Source organism: Heloderma suspectum, chromosome 12 (assembly GCF_057233095.1).
Source record: "Heloderma suspectum isolate Gila_16-S chromosome 12, 16-S_ref, whole genome shotgun sequence".
NCBI lineage: Eukaryota > Metazoa > Chordata > Lepidosauria > Squamata > Helodermatidae > Heloderma > Heloderma suspectum.
The window spans coordinates 18,938,715-18,961,180 of NC_139469.1; the positions used below are offsets into that span (position 1 = coordinate 18,938,715).

General features: G+C 44.4%; 1 protein-coding gene across 1 annotated transcript in view; it reads left to right on the forward strand.

The window, feature by feature from the left end:
* The window catches only part of APOLTP (apolipoprotein lipid transfer particle homolog), an 80,492-nt gene that overhangs the window by 20,991 nt on the left and 37,035 nt on the right, over window positions 1–22,466 (forward strand). The window contains exons 10-14 of the mRNA XM_084819204.1: window positions 218–367; window positions 15,744–15,856; window positions 16,649–16,730; window positions 18,414–18,551; window positions 19,860–20,022. Of these exons, the coding sequence (XP_084675330.1) occupies window positions 218–367; window positions 15,744–15,856; window positions 16,649–16,730; window positions 18,414–18,551; window positions 19,860–20,022 (646 nt within the window). The remainder of the gene's footprint in view (window positions 1–217; window positions 368–15,743; window positions 15,857–16,648; window positions 16,731–18,413; window positions 18,552–19,859; window positions 20,023–22,466) is intronic.

Below are 22,466 nucleotides of genomic sequence, written 5' to 3' on the forward strand. Positions count from 1 at the left end.
GAATGTGAGCCAGGTGTGTAGAACCTCTGGCTTTCCAGATGTTATTGGACTATGACTCTGGCTCTCCAGGTGTTATTGGGCTATAATTACCAACATCTCTGACCTTTGGCTGATGAGAGTTGGAGTCCAAGAACAGCTGGAAGGCCAACCCTGCTGCAAGCTAATGGGCATTTTCTGACGCTCCTCACTTGACATCTTTTGATCTCATTTCTCACAGATCAGACAAGAGTTGCATGTGTTGCTAGCCCATAATATCAAAGGAGCCATCTTTCTTGGCATTCCTGCAAGGACAGTAGTAGATTTAATTTTAGAAAAGGATGGTGCCATTCATAAAAGGTTGCTTCAGTTCAGTGTGGATGGAAAACAGGTAACCACATCTCCTCTTTACCCTCTCCTTCTTACCATCATTTCATTATTATGCTGCTTTTCCATGATGATTTTGTGCCCAAAGGAGCTCACAGCACTTCTAAATAACAGTAATGGATCAACAGTATATAGAAACTACATTTCAAAGTAATTTAGGCTGCAATCATGGCTGGCTGGGGCATGCTGGGAGTTGTGAGACTTTTTCTGTCTAAACAGGCATAGGATTGCACCCTAACTAAATAAATTTGTATCTTAAACATAATGAGGCTTATTTTTAACAAAGTTATGGCTTGATATTAATGTATATCAACTATTACCTGATCGAGAACTGAATCATAGAATCATAGAATAGTAGGGTTGGAAGGGGCCTACAAGGCCATCGAGTCCAACCCCCTGCTCAATGCAGGAATCCAGGTCAGAGCATCCCTGACAGATGGCTGTCCAGCCTCGTCTTGAGCGCCTCCAGTGTGGGAGAGCCCACCACCTCCCTAGGTAATTGGTTCCATTGTCGTATTGCTCTAACAGTCAGGAAGTTTCTCCTGATGTTCAGCTGGAATCTGGCTTCCTGTATCTTGAGCCCATTATTCCGTGCCCTGCACTCTGGGATGATCAAGAAGAGATCCTGGCCTTCCTCTCTGTGACAACCTTTAAAGTACTTGAAGAGCGCTATCATATCTCCCCTCAGTCATCTATTCTCAAGGCTAAACATGCCCAGTTCTTTCAGTCTCTCTTCATAGGGCTTTGTTTCCAGTCCCCTGATCATCTTTGTTGCCCTCCTCTGAACCCTCTCCAGTTTGTCTGCATCCTTCTTAAAGTGTGGTGCCCAGAACTGGACACAGTACTCCAGATGAGGCCTAACCAGTGCTGAGTAGAGGGTAACTAGTACTACCTGGGATTTGGAAGCTATGCTTCTATTAATGCAGCCCAAAGTAGCATTTGCCTTTTTTGCAGCCACATCACATTGTTGGCTCATATTCAGCTTGTGATCGACAACAATTCCAAGATCCTTCTTGCTTGTAGCGTTGCTTGAGCCACGTATCCCCCATCTTGTAACTGTGCCTTTGGTTTCTTTTTCCTAGGTGCAGAACTTGGCATTTATCCCTATTAACTGTCATTCTTTTGTTTTCTGCCCAGCGCTCCAGTCTATCCAGATCACTTTGAATTTTGTTTCTGTCTTCCAAAGGATTAGCTATCCCACCCAATTTTGTGTCATCTGCAAATTTGATCAGCATTCCCTGCACCTCCTCCTCCAAGTCATTAATAAAAATGTTGAAGAGCACTGGGCCCAAGACTGAGCCCTGCGGTACCCCACTCGTTACCTCTCCCCAGTTTGAGAAGGTACCATTGATAAACACTCTTTGAGTCCAATTCTGTAGCCAACTGTGGATCCACTGGATCGTTGTTTCATCTAGCCCACTTTGAGCTAGTTTGCTCATCAGGACATCATGGGGCACTTTGTCGAAAGCTTTGCTGAAGTCGAGGTATATGATGTCTACAGCATTCCCACGGTCCACAAGGGAGGTGACTTGATCAAAAAATGAGATCAGATTCGTCTGGCAGGACTTGTTCTTGACAAATCCATGTTGGCTTCAAGTAATCACTGCATTGTTTTCAAGGTGCTTCCAAATGGATTGCTTTATCATCTGCTCCAGAATTTTCCCAGGGATTGACGTCAGACTGACTGGTCTGTAGTTCCCAGGTTCCTCCTTTTTACCCTTTTTGAAGATAGGGACAACTTTAGCCCTCCTCCAGTCATCTGGCACTTCCTCCGTCCTCCATGATTTCTCAAAGAGAATAGACAGCGGTTCTGAGGGTTCTTCTGCCAGTTCCTTTATTACTCTAGGATGCAGGTCATCTGGCCCTGGAGATTTGAACTCATTCAAAGTAATGAGGTGTTCCTAGACTGTATGCCTATCGATCTCAAGCTGCAAATTAATTAGGCTGGCCCCTTCAGCCTGTACTTCGCCTTTGCCAGCGGGGTCATAGACCCTGTTTTGGGAGAAGACTGAGCCAAAGTAGGAATTGAGCACCTCTGCCTTTTCTTTGTCATCTGTAATCATTTTGCCATCCTTATTTAATAGCTGAACAACCATTTCTTTCCTCTGCCTTTTACTATGCACGTAGCTGAAGAAAGCCTTTTTGTTGTTTTTAGCATCCCTCACTAACCTCAGCTCATTCTCAGCGTTAGCCTCCCTGACACCATCCCTGCAATTCTGTGCTACCTGCCTGTACTCTTCCTTTGTTACTTGGCCATCTTTCCACTTCCTGTATGTGTCCTTTTTTGTTTTCAGGTCATCCCTAAGCTTTTTGTGAAGCCACATTGGCTTCTTCTGTTGTCTTCCACCTTTTCTTCTTGTTGGTATTGTTTGTAATTGTGCCCTGAGAATTTCCTTTTTTAAAAGCTCCCACCCATCTTGTACTCCTTTTCTCGTTAGCATCGCTTGCCATGGGACCTTACTTATCATTGTTCTGAGTTTATTAAAATCAGCTTTCCTAAAATCCAGGGTACGCGTTTGGCTACATTCGGCTTTTGCTTCCCTTTGAACCAAGAACTCAAGTACAACATGGCCCCACCCCCTTTCTGTTCCTCCTGTTCTTTTTGAACAAGTTATATCCTTCAATTGCTGTATTCCAGTCATGAGAGTCATCCCACCAAGTCTCAGTTATACCTATCAAGTCATAATTTCCCTCCCGTATTAAGAGTTCAAGTTCATTTTGTTTGTTTCCCATACTCTGGGCATTAGTATATAGACATCGAAGACCATGTGCTTCATAGTCTGGCTTTCTTCCTACATGTGTCTGAAGAGTATTATTGGGTACTATCAGAGCTGTTGTCTCCGTTGCAGTGCATGCTCCTACGTCCATTGTTACCCCCAACATTACATCTCCCTTCCCCATAGGATTCAGTTTAAAGCCCTCCTGATGAAGTTCTTCATGCTGTGGCCAAATGCATTCTTCCCATCCTTTGTGAGGTGCAATCCGTCCCTTGCCAACAGCCCATCTTCCAGGAAGTATAGCCCGTGGTCCCAGAATCCAAATCTCTCTCGTCGGCACCACCTTCATAGCCAGTCATTCACCCGGAGTATTTTTCGTTCCCTTTCTATCCCTCTTCTAACTACTGGAAGGATGGATGAGAAAACTATCTGGGCCCCAAAGTTCTTGAGTTTCCTTCCCAAAGCTTCAAAGTCTGACGTGATCTCTTCATAGCTCCGCTTGGTGGTATCATTTGTTCCCACATGGATGAGAAGAAAGGGGTACCTGTCAGTGGGCTTAATGAGTGCAGGCAACCTTTCAGTCACGTCTCTAATCCATCCTCCTGGGAGACAACATACGTGGCGAGTCCACGGGTCTTCGCGACATACTTGGGTCTCGACCCCACGCAGCAAGGAGTCTCCCACTACTACCACTCTTCTTGTTGTAGGCCTGGGCTTCATTGCCTCTGTTTGACTGACCTTCAGCCTCTTGCTCACTCTCATGTAGGTTCCCCTGTGATTCTTCCTCTGCAGGCTGTCCTCCAGTCTCATCCGCAAGTACCTGGAATCAGTTCCACAACTCCACTGCTTCCACTGGTGCAGAGTGGCATCTAGTTCTTCTTCTCCTAACTGTCACCCTTTTCCATGGAGTATCCTCTACTCCATTTTTCTTCACCTCAGCATTTCCCACTTCTGCCTCATCTTGCTGTTGCTCTTCAATGAACTATTTCAATGAACTATTTATTGTTCCTATAAATTATAGGAAAAGCAAATACTTAGATCAATTCTTGATCAGATAATAATGTGGGCAAAAATAAAGACTTAAAAGTATTATAAGATATAATAGTTGATTATTTTTGCCCAAATCATATTTTTCCTAATTTGTCCATTTTTTCCTTACATGTCCATTTTTTCCTACCCACTCCCTAAGCCAACTTTATTATTCATGACTTCTTGACAGCATCCTTCCTGGATTAAAAACAAATCTCTGGCTAGATCAAGATATTCCTTCTCTTTCTGACGTTCAGGCTGTGAGTGTCATTGGTTATGGAGGGAAAATGGTGCTGGAAAATGGCATAGGACAGAGATATTGGCAGGCTTGTGGGAGCCCCAAAGTTTGCAAAAATACAAAAAAATATTTAGGGAAAAATCCCCCAATGTGGCCACAGAATGCTGTCTGTCTGTTAGGGGGACAGTATGCTGGAAAACTGGGTGGGGAAGGGGGAATGGAATGTAGTGTCAGGAATCCTGAACAGGAACATTCCACACTGCAACATTTTGTTGCAGGATCCAAGTGCAGTGAGCTAGGAATCCTAACTCGAAGAATGATATTACGGCACTATAGTTTCCATTTATTTCCTAGGGTGAAGCTCTTCATACTCTGAATAAAATTGCAGCCAAGTGCACTTGCCTATATGTTTTCACAAAATGACATCCATTTGCACATGCTCCTTCCATATGTGGTATAACTTGTATTTTTACTTTCCTTAGGTATTAAGCTCCTACTTAGGATTTTTTTTTTACTGTAGATGTTCCATAAGCATATCAATTATAGGCTAAGGTTTATAATTAGTGAATTCCTTTGTGTGTGTTTTAGGATGCAATCCTATGCACATGAAGACAGAAAGAAGTCCTACAACTCCCAGCATGCTGGGAGTTGTAGGACTTCTTTCTGTCTACATGTGCATAGAATTATGCCCTTAGTGATTTTGATTCATTATTATGTATACTATTCTTTTTGTTGCCTTTATTTTGTTAACTTTATTTCCAAATAAAATAACATTTCATTATACAAAAAGGATCCACTTATTCATTATTCCCATCCTAGTCTGACACTCCCCACATATGCCTATCTTGCAATTCCCTTTCAGTTTAAACTTTACATGTGTCACGTGTACCGTTTGTATAGATTTTCTGACTACTTCATAACGTTCCCATTTTTAAAATGAGAGAGTTGATTCCAGAGGAGGTTTCCACCCCAATCTCTCTCCCTCTGATGAACATTGACCTGTTGTCTGTAGGCAATTCAAACCTCCTTCCCTTACAATATGGAAATGTTTTCCCTTCGAGCTGACTTCGCGTTTCAAGAATGCGCTTTGTTCAAGCCACACAACTCAAATTAATATTTCTTTCTCACCTCACAAAAAACAACACAGATCACAGAGGAACTGAGCTTTACACAGAAGTCGGATCACGTCTCTCTTGACTACAAGCTTGCACATAATTTAGAGAGTTTGCAGGCACTGTGGATACAAGACAGGATTGAGCTGCAGGTATGCGTTTTATTTATATACATGGTCCTTCAGGGGGCTCCTTCACACAGAGCTTTTATCCTGCGATTGAGATTGCTCCTTCACGGATGTTTGTGGCTTCTTTACATGACGCAGTGATCATCCCAGCCATCTCCTGCACTAAATGACCTTTATTCCGTTTTTAAATAGATCACAGATCATGAGCTATCAAATTACCCCGTTGTGTTCCTCTTGAGTTCCGTCTGTGAAAAGAGGAAAAGCGGCAAGAAGAGGATTGAGATCAATGAAAGATAATGAAAGACACAGATATGGGGAAAAGGGAAGGGGGGGAAGGAAGCACATGAAAAAGGGAGTGGTTGTGATCCTGCATTTAAAATGGAAGCAGAAAGCCCCGTTTTAAATGCAGGATTTTAGGCTGGTGTAGAAATGCCCAGGATCAGTGTCTTGTGGATCCAGGGCTCTCAGGGACACAGCACAGGCACATGTATATTAGCAGGGATGCTGATGTCCTCTGCCACCTCGCTCAGACTTCCGTGTTCCCTCTGGGCTTAGCTGCAATCCTCACAGCAGCTGAGGGGAAATGAATTTTCCCAGCAACAATATATTGTCCCCTGTTGTAATGCCGAGTATTTTGGAGTGGCTTGGTCTTGGATGGGCAATTAAGACCCATTCGCTTTACAAAATACTGCTCCTGGTGGAGATGAAAAGTACTAGAAATGGTTTGTGGCATGTATGTATGTATGTCTGTACATATGTATGTATGTATTTATTTATTTCATTTGTATCCCGCCCTGTATCATTAAGATCTCAGGGCGGTGTACAGATAAAATCAGTTTAAACAGCATAAAACAATAAGGGTGCAATCCTACGTGGAGTGGCGGCCGCCTCTGAACCTGGAGGCATCTGCCTATCCAATGAACAGCAGGAGGAGCACAGTGTCAGGAGGCCCTAGCCGGCATCTTTCAGTCTACTCCAGTAGCCAACTCCAGACACAGACAAAGGATTTTTTTCAAGGCTTTATTCCTTTTACAACTTAATAACTCTATCACCAGCATCTAAGCTATGAACAGCGGAGTAATCTATGCCCCGGGTTAGAAACAGTTGGTCCCCGTTTGAACGAGAATCACTTGCAGACCCTGAACTTATGGGCTAGGGAGAGTGCCTCCCCTTTTCCCTTGGGTCCTTGGGACCGTTGCTTGCATGCCAAACGGGCGCTACGCCTCCTTTCCACGCCCTCCATAGCTTGTCGCTCTCTGCGTCTGCGTCGAGCATCCAGCCAGCCCTCCTCCCGCACTCTTTCACTCCCAGGACTGCTATCTATGTCTGGAATGCTGGCAGGAGGAATCTCTGCCAGCTGCAGGGCCCGGGAGGGAAGAGCGCGCTCCTCTCCCACGGACGGCTGTTCCTCCTCAGAATCAGAACTGCTCTGAGGTTCTATGGGCTCAGTGTCCACCCTGACACACAGAGGGGATCATCCCCTCTATGCTGCAGCCGCCCTGCATTCGTGGCTAGACAGCTGATTTTGGCTGTCTAGCCATGGGATGTCGGAGTGTGGGGAGGGGAGGCTGGACAATACATAGGAAGCATCATGCCAGTACTTATGCACTCCCTGACCCCCCAGGACTGCCCCTGATCTTCCAAGCAGGGAGCCCGGGGATGATCCGCGCCACCTACGAGGCAGCGGGGGAGGGAGTGGGGAGGCAGTTCTCCAGGAACTGAGCTCAGATAGTGGGCTCCGAGGTTGGATCCCAGAAACTGACCAATCCTACAGCCATCTAGCCACTGACTAGCGGCCATAAGATTGTGCCCTAAATAATTTGAACAGCTAAAAACATATTAAACCATTAAACAAGCTTATACCAATTCAATCTGAAGCAATAAAACAGTTTAAATAGTGTGCTACTTTAGGGAAAGCATTTAGCCCTCAAAGGCTTTGGTGAAAACCTATGTCTTTACTTGGCATCGGAATGAAACCAATGTATGCACCTATCGGGCCTCCAAGGGGAGGGCATTCCACAACTGGGGTGCCATAGCAGAGAAGGCTATGGATAAACTAGGGATGGGCAGATTACTTACCCCATTCTGGGTGGGGGCGTCCACTGGTGGGAGAGGTGATCCGTCCCTCCCCCTGGAATCCTCCCTGGCCAGCTCCACTCCACGGCAAGTCCGCAGAGCCACCACCTTCCATCTGCTGCTGGGCTGCAGCCACAAATGGCGTCTGGCGTAGCAGCCGCCATTTGCGTCTCTGCGTTACCTGTGATAGGCTACATATATATTTACGTAGCCTATCAAGGCAAAGAGTAGCAATGCAAATGGTGTAGCAGACGCCATTTGCATCCCTGCTTTTTGCGGTGATAGGCTACGTAAATATTTACGTAGCCTATCACAGCTAATGCAGGGAGGAAAATGGCGGCCGCAGACTGGGTCAGCCATTCGCAGCCACAGACTGGGGCAGCGGATGGACCGGACCGGCCGAAGCCAGGTAGGGTCTGTCCTGGGAAAATTTCACGGGGTGGCAGGGGGGACTGCTCCGTTCCTCCATGGACTCCGGAGGGGCGGATTCTAAAGAATCCGGCCTCATTGGAGTCCATGGCGGAATTCTCTAACATCCCTAGGATAAACACAGCTGCATGTTTTATCTATTCCTGTGCTGTTTGTTGTTTTGTATTGTATTTCACGCTTTTAAATGTTTGTATTGTGTTTCATATTTTTTATTTTATACTGTTTGAATTGATTCTATCTGTACACTGCCCTGAGACCTTAATGATATAGGGTGGGATACAAACGTTTTAAATAAATAACTAAATAAAATACGTGTAACTGTTTGTGTGGCATTTTCTTCTTTTAACTGTTAGTAATCCACCCAGAGAACACTGGTCATTGGGCAGATTATAAATATAATCAGTCAATCAATCAAAAGTCAATAATAAACATTTGTACTGTCACACACAGGCTACCGCTGTGCTGCTGAATGTCAAGAACCTAACGCTGACGTTGCAGTATGGTTCGTGCTGGATCATTCTTAGAGGACGAATGCAAAAGGCTGGAGGGAGAATGGACTTATCCGGGGACATGCACCATAAATGGTCATGGCTGCTACAATCCGACATCCCAGAAGCCATGCAGGTGTGTGAGAGAGATCATTGCTGCAGTCGTTTATGTCTAAAATGTATTTATTTGATTTGTACCCCACCTTTCTAATGGCAAATGGCACTTGAGGCGGCTTACCATCATAAATAGAACTTGATTAAAACAATAAGAAAACAAATGCATTAAAACACAATTAAAAACACAACAATAAGAAAATAAAAACAGCATCCAGCCCAACAGAGGCCCACTGTCATGCCAAAGACTGCCTTGAAATTAAAAGGTCTTTCCCTGCAGACGGAAGGACAGCGGAGAGGAAGCGAACCTCGCCATCCTCTGCAGGGAGTTCTATTACCCTGCTGGGTAAATAGACAATAGCATTTTGGCTGTATTGCAGGGGTGCAGAACCATTTTGAAGGGGGGGGCAGGTGACCCCCAACCCAGACCTCTGTGGGCTGTATGGTGTCTGGTAGGTGTTGCCATGCCTGTGCCATCAGAGGGCATGGTTGTGCCCCCTGCCATCGGTGGCTGTAGGCACAGCCACCTGACATCATGAGAGCATAAGAAGAGCCCTGCTGGGTCAGACCCAGAGTCCATCTGGTCCAGCATTCTCTTCACACAGTGGCCAACCAGCTGCCTGTGGGAAACCCGCAAGCAAGACATGAGTGCGACAGCACCCTCCTGCCCATGTTCCCCAGCAACTGGTGTACATAAGCGTACTGCCCCTGATGCTGGAGAAAGCAGGACTAGTGGCCATTGATAGCCTTCTCCTCCAGGAATTTGTCTAACCCCTTTTTAAAGTCACCCAAACTGATGGCCATCACTACGTCTTGCAGTAGCAAATTCCATAGTTTAACTGTGCGCCGTGTGAAGATGTCCTTCCTTTTTGCTTCCTGGCCAGATGAGGGCCAGGCTTCGCTGCACATGGGCTTTCCAGGAGAGGAAAGGCCTGCGCACAGCAAAGCCACAGCGCCCAAGGCACTGTGATCCACCGGGCACCGCTGCAGCTTTGCTGGCCCTGCACCTCTGCTGACTGGGGAGGATGCAGGGTGAGCAAAGCTGCACCTGCTCGCTCCCTTTCACTCCTCCGTCGGAGTGCCCAGTTGGGAGGGGAAGCAGCACTCAAGGGAATCCCTGCTGTTCACAGATAGGAGGTAACAGTGGGGATTCATCTCCCCACTTGTGCTCCAAGCCCCTGCTAGGGTTGAGGCTTATGGAGGGAACAGGGTTTGTAGGCCTGAGCGGGTGGGGACCGCTAATGAAGCACAAGGCTCTGGAAGACCTCTGTGGGCCCGTGGGCCAGAGCTTCTGCGCTTCTGGTTTATTGTCCTTGTAATTGTTCAGTATTTTGTTTTTACTGCATTTGTATTTTTTTTACTGCATTTTTACTTCATTTGTATTTTTACTGCAATTTTGTATTTGCTTTTTTCTATTTGTATTTTTGTATTTTTTTGCTGCATTTGTATTTTTTATTGCATTTGTATTTTACTGCATTTTTACTTCATGTGTATTTTTTACTGCGTTTGTATTTTTACTGCATTTTACTGCATTAGTATTTTTCACTGCATTTGTCTTTTTTACTGCATTTGTATTTTTACTGCAATTTTGTATTTGCATTTTTGTTTTTGTATTTTTGTGGTTTTTTTACTGCGTTTGTATTTTTACTGCATTTTTACTGCATTTGTATTTTTCACTGCATTTGTATTTTTGCTGCATTTGTATTTTTGCTGCATTTTTACTGCATTTGTATTTTTACTGCAATTTTGTATTTGCATTTTGTATTTTTTTTACTGCATCTGTATTTTTTGACTGCATCTGTATTTTTCCCCACTTTCATCAGCCACCTCAAAGTTTTTACAAAAGGCAGGATGTTTATATAGTGCTGTGTAGACCATAACATAAGACCTGATGCTCAAGGCTCCAAAAGTAAAGTTGGCTCTTGAATGTCTTTGGGAACATGGCTTCTAACACACGTCTGTCTCTTAGGTGATGATGTCCTTTGAAAGTAATGTCCCTGAAGAGAGGCAGATGCAGGCTATGAGTGGACAAACCCTGATTATATATACTGCTGATCCTGTCCATGCCGACCAGCGACACGATATCTTCTGCTGCAGTCTGCACAATGATACAGCTGTGGCGACAGCTAGTTACCCAAATGCGATCAATCTGAGCTTCTCCCTGCAGAAACTAGGTATGGTCTATGGGGTTCATGTAGCACGTAGAGCATTGGACTGGGAAGACCTGGGTTCGTATCCTCACTCAGCCATGAAGCTCCCTGGGTGACTGTGGGCCAGTAACTGTATCTCTTAGCCTAACCTTGCAGGGTTGTTGTGATGATAAAATGGGGAGAAGGACTATGTACGTTCCCTGGAGCCCTTTGGAGGAAAAGCAGGATATAAGTGGAATAAATATAGGAACTTAAATCCCATTCTGCAACAATTTTTTTTAATTATATAATTCATTGGAAGTCTATGCAAAACATATCATCTCATTACTTCGAGTGTTCAGGGTGTCAGTGTCATTGCTTAAGTAGCCAAAATGGTGCCATCCATACATGGGAGGGAGGTATCCCAGGGCTTGGAGGAAACCCTGAATTGTCCCAAAGTACAAATATCCTTGAGGGGTGAAGACCTTAATGCAGGGGAAATAGTCCCAAACAGCCCAATGGGGACAGAGCATACTCAGTGGCCAAGGAATGCTGTTTGGAGGGGCGGGGGCTGGAAAACTGGAAGGGAGAGGGAATAACTGGAATCCTGAACACGGAGCATTTCATGCTACAATATTTTGTTGCTGTATTAGGTTCTGTCTTCTACCTAAATAGGAGGTTAGCTTATTTAAAATCACTTTTGGGAGGTGGAGGAAAGGGGAGCTCATGGGCACATAAATCAAACAATACATATTTTTTTAAATGAAAAACCGAGTATAAGACCATCCATCCCTTAAGGTCAACTGGAGAGGCTCTAGTTCAGGGGTGTAGAACAATTTATGGGTAGGGGCAGAATGCCCCCTACCAGGCCCACTGTGAGCCAGATGGTATCAGGCCCACCCCTGACATCACCCCACATTTCTATTTGTTTCTGTTTTCTTCATGCTGGAAGAAGGCACAGAACTGTGCCTCCTCCCAGCATGGAGAAAGGCGCCCAGATCCAAGCCACCCCGCATCACTGCTGTTCTCTCTGATCTGAGATCAGAGAGAGCAGCAGTGATGAGAGGTGGCGGGACTTGCCCATGAGGGGAAGAGCAGCTGAGTCCCAGTGCCTCCCTCCCCGACACACGCCAATGGATGTTGGAGAAATTGCAAGGGAACCAAATGATTCTGGATTGGTATGAATCTGAACCACAGATTCTGCAGCAGGCCGGCTTTTCCTGAGTCACACGGATTCCACGGACTTGAGGACGTTGGTGTTTTTTAAAAAAATTTCAGAAATGTATGCAACTTTAGTTGTAGAAAAATACATAAAACACCAGCCAAAAATGTGCGTTTCTTTCATAGGCTAATGCATGAAAATGCACATTTGGGGGAGGATTTGCACATGGGGGGGAATTTGTGAATATGTACGAGTGCAAATTTGCACAAATTTGGGAAATTGGAAAAATCCAATTCTACTAATGAGCAGATGACAGAATGAAGGGGACTTGACAATCTGTGAAACGTAGATGGAACAGATCTTACAAAATCCATGCATCCCAACACATGCCAGCAAGGAAATCCCCACTGTTATCTCCAATCTCAGATGGCTGCCCTCTGAGGAATTCCTCCAGGGGGCAGGGTTTGGAACCCAAACCCTGCCCTTAAAGGAACCCCAAAAGGCTGTACGGACTGGATTGTTGTGCTACACAGGCCAGGTTAGGCCCATGAGCTGGAGGTTCTGCACCCCTGCTCTAGTCAGTATTCCCTACAGGAACAAGTTGGAGATCAGCAGCAGGAGCAAACAGGTTTTTTTTTACTAGTGGTCCCTCTTCTTTATGACCAAGTATAGTCACACAAAGCTTCAGGAATCAATAGAAACCTTTTCCTGATCAGATGAGATTTGGATAATGGATAGGGATCTCCGTTGTGGGGAAATCTGGCCCTTTTGGGGCCCGATGGATCCCCGCGGTGACCCCAACGCAGCTTGTATTTGTGAGCCAAATGAAACCCGGGAACTTTATCAGTTTTTTTTTTTTTTATCGGTGCAAATCACAATTTGCACACAATCGAGGCCGTAAATAGAACTATTTGCGCAAAACTGCAGGCATGAATGGTCTAAATTGTGCAAAGTAGACCATTTACACCCACAACTTTGCACAAATTGCACTATTCACAGCCGCGATATTTGCAAATAAAAAATGCCAAAGATCCATGAGCTGGCCCATCTCATGGCACACCGAGTCAGGACAGCTCATGCATGAGCAAGCTGGAAGCCAGGGGGCTGCGCCAGCAAAAATTTGCTGAGCTCCACCCCCAAACAGATTTTTCCAACATCCCCAATAATGAATCGTGCATCTGGAAAACTTATTCTTTTTGTTCCATTTCAGAAAACAAAGCCAGTGTCACATTGCAAGGACGGCATAACAACAACAGTGTGTCTGTGACCTCAGATGTCTTCACCGGCTTTGGATGGTATGGACCCTTTGAACTTGCGGCAGAAGTAAACCATTCCTTAGGTCACCTCAAGCACCTTGGGCTCCCCTTCACCCTGAAGGTGAGAAAGAGAGATTTCTTTCCAGGCTACATGGTCCCATGAATCTGAGTAGGTATCCATTTAAGGCAGGGGTGTTGAACCTCTTTCAGCCAGAGGGCCAAACTGAATTTTGAAGAAGCTCTTGGGGGCTGCATCCCAGTGGTGGATAGAAAGAGGTGGGCCAAGGGAAGGGGCATGGCCATCTGGAGAATCCCACATGGCTAGATTGGCTGACAGGCCTGAGATTCAACCACTCTCTTTCAGAGCATTGTCCATTGCCTAGGGATGTGTGCAGTTTCTTAAATCCATTCCGTCTGCATTTTGCAGATTGTCAGGTGCCTTTTGTTCTGTTGTCCACTCATTGACAGAACTGGATTTTTTCCCAATTTCCCGAATTTGCACAAATTCACATTTGCACAAATTCGCACTTGTGAACATGCACAAATCTCCCCGAGATGTGCAACCCCCCCCCCAAATGCACATTTTCATGCTTTAGTCCATGGGGGATGTGCACATTTTCAGCCAGTGTTTCTTCATTTTCCATATTTTTCTACAACTAAATTTGCGTAAAATTCTGGAAAGTAAAAAATCCGGTCCACAAATCCACGGAATCCGTGTGACTCGAGAAAAGCCAGTCTGCTGCAGAATCTGTGGATCAGATTCATGGAGATCTCAACTCATTTGATTCCGTTGCAGATTTCCCTCACATCCCTACAGAGTCAGATATTAAAAGCCCCTGGAGCTGGATGAGTATTGGGTATGCATGTGTGAATGTTGTTAATGCAGGATAGAAGGCAGAAGACAGATAATTTTAAAGATTTATGTTCATAAAAAGATTCATCTTTATAAAAGAGTTCTGTTGGATAAGACTAAAAGGTCCACCTGATCCATCACCATTTCTGCAATAGCCAACCAGATGCCCCCAACCCAAGGAAGCTCAATAAGCCAGACATAAAGGGAGTAGCCTTCTCTTGCTATTGTTCCCTGTTTCTAAACATGAGGGTTCCAACAGATGTGTCCTCTGTGAATTTGTCTAGTCCCCCTTCATCTAATATTTAAAAGTCATGGCTGGAAGGCACATGATGCAGCAACCCCATTAAAGCTAAGTAGGTCTGGGCCTGGTCAGTGCCTGGATGGGAGATCGCCTCGGGTTCCCTGAAGATCACACCTATGCTTGATCATGGAGATCTCTGTGATCATGTCAGGTCAGAAATGTAATACTGAAATCCACACAATGTAGGGTGGCTGTGTGTCCGCCTATGAGTCCTCCTGTGTGTCCTCTATTTGATGGGCTATCAGAGGACAGACCTCTGTTTGAAGGGCTGTGTAGTCCAAGTCTGGTTTAAAACCAAGAAGGCAGATCAGAGGGGCCTTGAAGTTGCCTATCACCTGGACAGCAAACTAAGCAGACACACAGGCCCACCTGTGTGTCTTCCCCACTATGGTGAGATGTATTGTATTTCTATTGAAATTATAATTATTCTTTCTAAATGTGCATGTCTAGATATAAATTAGCATGTGCAAAATTTTGGATAGCCATTTCCTCTTTTTGTACTTACTCCCATTTAAGTGGCCACTCTACTGTATTTATTTATTTATTTATTTATTGCATTTATACCCCGCCTTTCTCCCTCTCGCAAGGAACTCAAGGCGGCTTACATTATCCTCCTCCTCACCGTTGTATCCTCACAACAACAACCCTGTGAGGTGGGTTGGGCTGAGAGTCTGTGACTGGCCCAAAGTCACCCAGTGAGCTTCCATGGCCGAGTGGGGACTAGAACCCGGATCTCCCGGCTCCCAGTCCGTCACTCTCACCACTACACTACACTACACTACAGGATTGATGCGCGCTTCCTCCAGGTCATCATGGTGCATGTATACATGGGTGAGGATGTCATCTGTAGGGTTGTCTGTCATGGGGAAATCCATTTATTTTTTGGATTGATGGAGTTCTGTGGCATGCTCAACTTGCCATGCATTTGCAGGCCAACCTGCAGGTTTTCCTCAAAAATCCAGGAACTTTTTTGCATTCTTTTTAACTTGCGCAAAGAGAAATTGCAGCCAAAATTTGTGAAAATTGCAATGAAATCTGTGCTAATCTATATTTGTGCAAATTTTAAACAATATGGAAAATCCGCATGCAGATCAAGCTGGGCTCTGTACCAGAAAACAGATTGAGGTCTTGCGGGGAGGGGGGCAAAACAAAGCTCATTGAGCCCCATCCCCCAGATGGATTCCTCTGACATCTCTAGTGCTGAATTTCTGAAGCGACCATTAGGGTGAAACAGTCCAGGCGTTAAAGAGTGGAAAGGCCTGAAACACATTTGTTAAATTCAACATATACCCCAAGTGGATGTGTCCCAAATCATTGCATTTGTTCTTTCTCCTGCTTACTCCTTCAGCTGACGCTCCTTGAGATTCTGTCTGAAAACAAGACAGAAGCCTCCCTGAAGCTGGCTTGTGAACCAAACCTAAATCTCTTGTTCATTTACACTGCCAAAAGTAAATTGCAAAGGTAAGAAGCTGGCCATGGCCATAATCAAAACTTTCTGGGGGAATATTAAAGACATTTCACATGCCTCAGTTGTTACATTAAAAATAAGTAACATGGTTGGGGCCGGGGAGGGGGCACAATCAGGATTAGAACTTTAGCATGAGGGATGGGGAAGTTAACCCTTTTTGTCCCTTGAACATGGTCCCAGTGAAAATCCACCCCTGAAGCTGCTGCTGCTGCTAAGGACGGACGAATCTGTCCATTTCGGTTTCTCTCAGTTATTCATTTTCCCATCTTAAGTTCCGTTGGTCCCAAACTTGAGAATATTTCTAACCTTTAGTTCCATTTATCCCAAACACTGATTAAAAAAAAAAGTTTGCATGCATGTTCATAAGGATTTTTGTACGCATTTCTCCTAACACATGCATTTGAATGCAATTTTGCCAAATATACAAATTTTTGCAAGGCATTTTACTAATAGAATGCATTTTTGAATGTAATTTCCCCTAATATACTCATTTTTGTACACATTTTGGGGATTGGAGAACTCCATTGCAAAATTCGGAGAAGTGTGAATTTCAAAAGATAACTGAGTTTTTATTCACGTATTGGTTTGAAATCACAAAATTAGGTAAGACCTTACTGAAATGCGAGCCAAACAATTTTCTCACCCATCCCTGTTGGTGCTCATATGTATGTAAAGTCCAGAATTAGGGGTGGGGAAACAGAAGTTTGCTCTCCCACAAAATTAAGTGGCACTCACATGACCAGAAATAGAGAATTATTGAACAAAGATTCTCTCTTTTTCCATAGTGAAGAATTTCATATAAAATCTCTCCAGAACCTATCATTTCTTCTCCCATATTTCCCCAGTGTGGCTGAAGTTTTCTCAAAGGTAAGTGCTCCCAATAAGTATCCACTTTTACCATTGAATTGTTCGTCACATGCATCTTATTTCTCAGGTTTGCAACAAACAGCCTGATTGTATGAGAAATGATGCTATCCTGCACCAGCCATAAGTGAAAATAATGGAAGGGGGATGGGAGTCTCCTGGCACCAGAAAAAAAAAATTTGTGGGGAGGTTGTAGTGCATCTTGCAGTGGGTTCAACCTTCCACCTGCATTTTTGATTTCTTGAAAGAGAAATCATGTGTGTTTCATGTCAACGGCTTCCATGCTAAAAACATTTTCTCTGAGGAAAGTCCTTTTCTTCAGCAACACCAGGGATGCTGCTCAACAAGATTGGCCTCGGAAGGCCTTCTGTCTGTCCCATCAGCCAGGACAGCTAGACTGGTGAGGACTAGGGAAAGGGCCTTTTCTGTGGTGGCCCCCACTCTGTGGAATTCCCTCCCTAGTGACCTCCGCCATGCCCCCTCTTTGATGAGCTTCCACCGGGCTTTGAAAACCTGGCTGTTCAGGCAGGCATTTGGGGTGGGTTAGGGGTTTTGTTTTTTTAGAACAGTGTTGTTTTGTTTAGTTGATTATGTTGTATTTTGTGTTGTTATTTGTATTGTATGCCACCTGGAGTGGCCAATAAATCTAATTTAAAAAATTAAAAAAATTATTTTGATGGTGTTCAGGTTTTAGCAAGCACGCTTAAGGCTTCAGCCTTAATTTGTTCCGTTGTTAGTGATTCAATTATAATAGGTCAATTAAAAGTGACTTTCTTTCATGTTACTACAGCTGGGGTGCAGTACCTCAGGCCCATGGGCCAAGTCTGGCCTTCTAGGGTTCCCAAGATGGCCACACACCCTTCCCCAGGTCCCACCCTCTTTCCCCCAGTCACTGATAATTGTTGGTTTCATTTCCCCCCCTCCCATCCTAACAGGTCCAAATGTCTCTTCTAAGGCTTAGTTACAGGCAGTAAGCGCTTTAGGATGCAATTCTATGGATGATTAGACAGAAAAAGGTCCTACAACTCCCAGCATGGCTGGCTGGGGAGTGCTGAGAGTTGTAGGACTTTTTTCTGTCTAAATATGCTTAGGATTGTGCCCTTAGTGATCTTGATTCAGTATTATGTACATTCTTCTTTTTGTTGCCTTTATTTTGTTAACTTTGTTTCCAAATAAAATAGCATTTCATGATAAAAAAAGATCCACTTATTCATTATTCCCATCTTAGTCTGACACTCCCCACATACGCCCATCTTGCAAATTCCTTTTTCAGTTTACACTTTATGTATGGCATATGTACCATCTGTATAGATTTTCCCACTACAGAATTGTGCCCTTAAGCTCCAGTATGCTGCTATTTTTGGCCCAGCTCCTGGAGCAGCAGAGAACAATTTTTTTCTCATTTTCTGTGTAACAACCCTTCAAGTATTTGAAGAGTGCAATCATATCCCCCGCTCACCCTTCTCTCCTCCAGGGTAAACATACCCATTTTCTTCAAGCTTGCCTCATAGGACTTGTTTTTCCGGACCTCTGGAAACCCACTCCAATTTCTCTATATCCTGCTTACACTGCAGCATCCAGAACTCAACACAGTGCTCCAGATGGGGTTGGAGTCGTGTAGATATAATTATTGTGTCCAAAGGCAATTGCATTTTAAAAAAATAAACCAAACGGTAACTCTTTTAGGTAAATTATGCTACCAAAGAAGCAGAAGGAAAAATGTCCATTCAAATGGAAAATAAGGATCTCCTTGTCTTGACAAAACTAAGATTCACTGGGACCAACCACACACAAGTTCTTCAACTGATGCACACCTTACCCCAGGTTGGTAAAATTATTTTTAAATACTTTATTAAGGATGCCGTCCTGTGCATGTTTAGACAGAAAAAAGTCCTACAAGTCCCAGCATGCCCCAGTCAATGTGGTTGGCTGGGGCATGCTGGGAGTTGTAGGACTTTTTTCTGTCTAAACATGCATAGAATTGCACCTTTAAAGTATGTTTATCTATACAAACAAGGAAATGATGGGTTAGTGGGATCATTAACCAAGCATCATTCATTCAAACATGAAGGGGTATTACAGAGCAAATGTTATCAACAATATATATGTTATCACCAATGATGGAAGTGACAAATCATCTCTAAAGTACAAACACTAACAGTAGTTCTCTTTGTGTATTCTCTCTTCTTGGATTCTTTTTATTCAGTACAATGCTTGTTTTCTCCATTGCTCTCTATCAGTCCTGTATATGCCTGGATGTAAGATAACTTTCGGCACTATTCATCACTTCGTGGCTTTTTAGGATTTCTTTTTCCCCTTGTGTTTTGGCTACCAATGTTCTTGGTCCTGCCAACAAACTTCCCTGTCTCTTGTATTCATTCCTTTCTCAGGCAATTGGATTTTGGAATGATGACTTATGGGGTACATAGGAGCCAATCTCCTGTCATCTCTTGAATTGGTCGTTCTTTTGTGGTTACTGTTGATGTACATGGGTATTTTGGAATAGGGATGTCAGAGGAGTCCATCCGGGGGGGGGAGCTCACTGAGCTTTCATCAGCTTGGTCCCCTGGACTTTGGCTCATCAAGTCAGGCCAGTTCGTGGATATTCCAGGGTTTTAAAAATTTGTGTAAATAGAAAATTGCATGAATTTCGGCCGCAATTTGCACAAATTACACAAAATTTGGCCGCAATTTGTGCAAATTTCTATTTACGCAAATAAAAAAGTGGGGAAAGTTCCCCGAAGTTGCAGTACTTGCATGATGAGGATGCATGTGTGAACAAGGCCTTCAAAGATGAACTAGTACATTCTCAAGTTGTGTCACTGTGAGCCTATATACAAAATGGAAGCTCCCTAAATAGACAGACAGCAGGTAATGTTTGAAACCATGATTCCTTTTCTGTGCATAATGGCAAGCCAGGAATCAGAGCAAGTAAAACAGAATCATAGGTTATTCCTCTTCCCAGCCATGCAGGCAAAGGAGTTCCTGAGCCTGATGCAGCACTAAGGCTCACTGAGTTTCATGCATATAATGCTCAAATCCTGGCTTTGTGATATGTGTGAACTGACTCAGGGGGTACAACTCAGAAGTATTGACATACCAATGGATGTGTGTCCCCCCCCCTTTCTCTAGTTAACAATCATTCCCAGGCAACTTGTTCTCACGACAGCTTACCAAAAGAGCAAGAGAATCCAAGTATTGAGTGGCATTGCATTATGGGATGGCAAAGAGGTGAAGGTCACAGGCAGCTACACTGGATTCTTCCCAAAGATGCTTGGACGCCATGACCTGAAGGGTAGGTTTCTAAAGCTCTCATGCAAGCAACCTATGACAGGAAGAGCCTGAGCTGAGAAAGTTGGGTTCAAATCCAGCAGCATAGGCCTCATTCAAAGGATAAACATGGTGGCTGTTCAACCACCCTGAAGGGTTCCCTGAACATGTGGATAGGGTTGTGAAGGCCAGATGCTCCCCCTGATACTGACATATGCACTACTAGCCACACACACCCCAGATGTGCATTCAGCATCAGTGTGAAGGGGCCATCCTTACATATGACTATGCAAGCATAGAGCTGCTCTGAGCCAGGGGAGAATGGCACCATTTGCCACAAGAGGGAGGTATCAACAGGCTGAGGGAAATCTCAATGTTTGCAGGTGTATAAACATTCTTTAGAATCCCACCTCACCCCACAAAAATACAGCCCAATACTCAGTAGGCACAGAATGTTCGCTGACTAGATAGTTTTCTCATCCATCCTTCCAGTAGTTAGAAGAGGGATAGAAAGGGAACGAAAAATACTCCGGGTGAATGACTGGCTACGAAGGTGGTGCCGACGAGAGAGATTTGGATTCTGGGACCACGGGCTATACTTCCTGGAAGATGGGCTGTTGGCTAGGGATGGGTTGCACCTCACAAAGGCTGGGAAGAATGTGTTTGGCCACAGCATGAAGAACTTCATCAGGAGGGCTTTAAACTGAATCCTACGGGGAAGGGAGATGTAATGTTGGGGGTAACAATGGACGTAGGCGCATGCACTGCAATGGAGAGAACAGCGCTGATAGCGCCCAATAATAGTCTTCAGACACATGTAGGAAGAAAGCCAGACTATGAAGCACATGGTCTTCGATGTCTATATACTAATGCCCAGAGTATGGGAAACAAACAGAACGAACTTGAACTCTTAATACAGGAGGGAAATTATGACTTGATAGGTATAACTGAGACTTGGTGGGATGACTCTCATGACTGGAATACAGCAGTTGAAGGATATAACTTGTTCAAAAAGAACAGGAGGAACAGAAAGGGAGGCGGGGTTGCACTGTATGTGAAAAATACATATCTCTGCACAGAAATACAGGAGGAGGAGCTTGGTAGCCCCATCGAGAGCATCTGGGTTGAAATAAATGGAGCAAAGAATAAAAGGAACCTGGTGGTCGGAGTCTACTACCGGCCACCCAATCAAGGAGAAGCCAAGGATGAAACTTTTGAAAAGCAAATAGCCAATGTTTTAAGGAAGCATGATGTAGTAGTAATGGGGGACTTCAATTTCCCCGATATTTGTTGGGAGACAAATTCTGCAAAACATGGCCCCTCCAGGAAATTCCTGACTTGTGTGGCGGATAACTTCCTCCTACAGAAAGTAGAGGAAGGAACTAGAGGATCGGCTATCCTTGACTTGATCCTAACCAACAGAGATGACTTAGTGGATAAAGTAGCAGTTACAGGAACTCTGGGGGAAAGCGACCATGTTGTACTTGAGTTCTTGGTTCTAAGGGAAGCAAAAGCCGAGTGTACTCAAACGCGTACCCTGGATTTTAGGAAAGCTGATTTTAATAAACTCAGAACAATGATCAGTAAGGTCCCATGGCAAGCAATGCTAGCGAGAAAAGGAATCCAAGATGGGTGGGAACTTTTAAAAAAGGAAATTCTCAAGGCACAATCACAAACAATTCCAACAAGAAGAAAAGGTGGAAGACAACAGAAGAAGCCAATGTGGCTTCACAAAAAGCTTAGGGATGACCTGAAAACAAAAAAGGACACATATAGGAAGTGGAAAGAAGGCCAAGTAACAAAGGAAGAGTACAGGCAGGTAGCACAGAATTGCAGGGATGGCGTCAGGAAGGCTAAAGCGGAGAACGAGGTGAGGTTAGCGAGGGATGCTAAAAACAACAAAAAGGCTTTCTTCAGCTACGTGCATAGTAAAAGGCAGAGGAAAGAAATGGTTGTTCAGCTATTAAATAAGGATGGCAAAATGATAACAGATGACAAAGAAAAGGCAGAGGTGCTCAATTCCTACTTTGGCTCAGTCTTCTCCCAAAAGAGGGTCTATGACCCCCCTGGCAAAGGCGAAGTACAGGCTGAAGGGGCAGGATTGCAGCTTGAGATCGACAGGCATATGGTCAAGGAACACCTCATTACTTTGAATGAGTTCAAATCTCCAGGGCCAGATGAACTGCATCCTAGAGTCATAAAGGAACTGGCAGAAGAGCTCTCAGAACCGCTGTCTATTCTCTTTGAGAAATCATGGAGGACCGGGGAAGTGCCAGATGACTGGAGGAGGGCTAACGTTGTCCCTATCTTCAAAAAGGGTAAAAAGGAGGAACCTGGGAACTACAGACCAGTCAGTCTGACATCAATCCCTGGGAAAATTCTGGAGCAGATCATAAAGCAATCCATCTGGAAGCACCTTGACAACAATGCAGTGATTACTCGAAGCCAACATGGATTTGTCAAAAACAA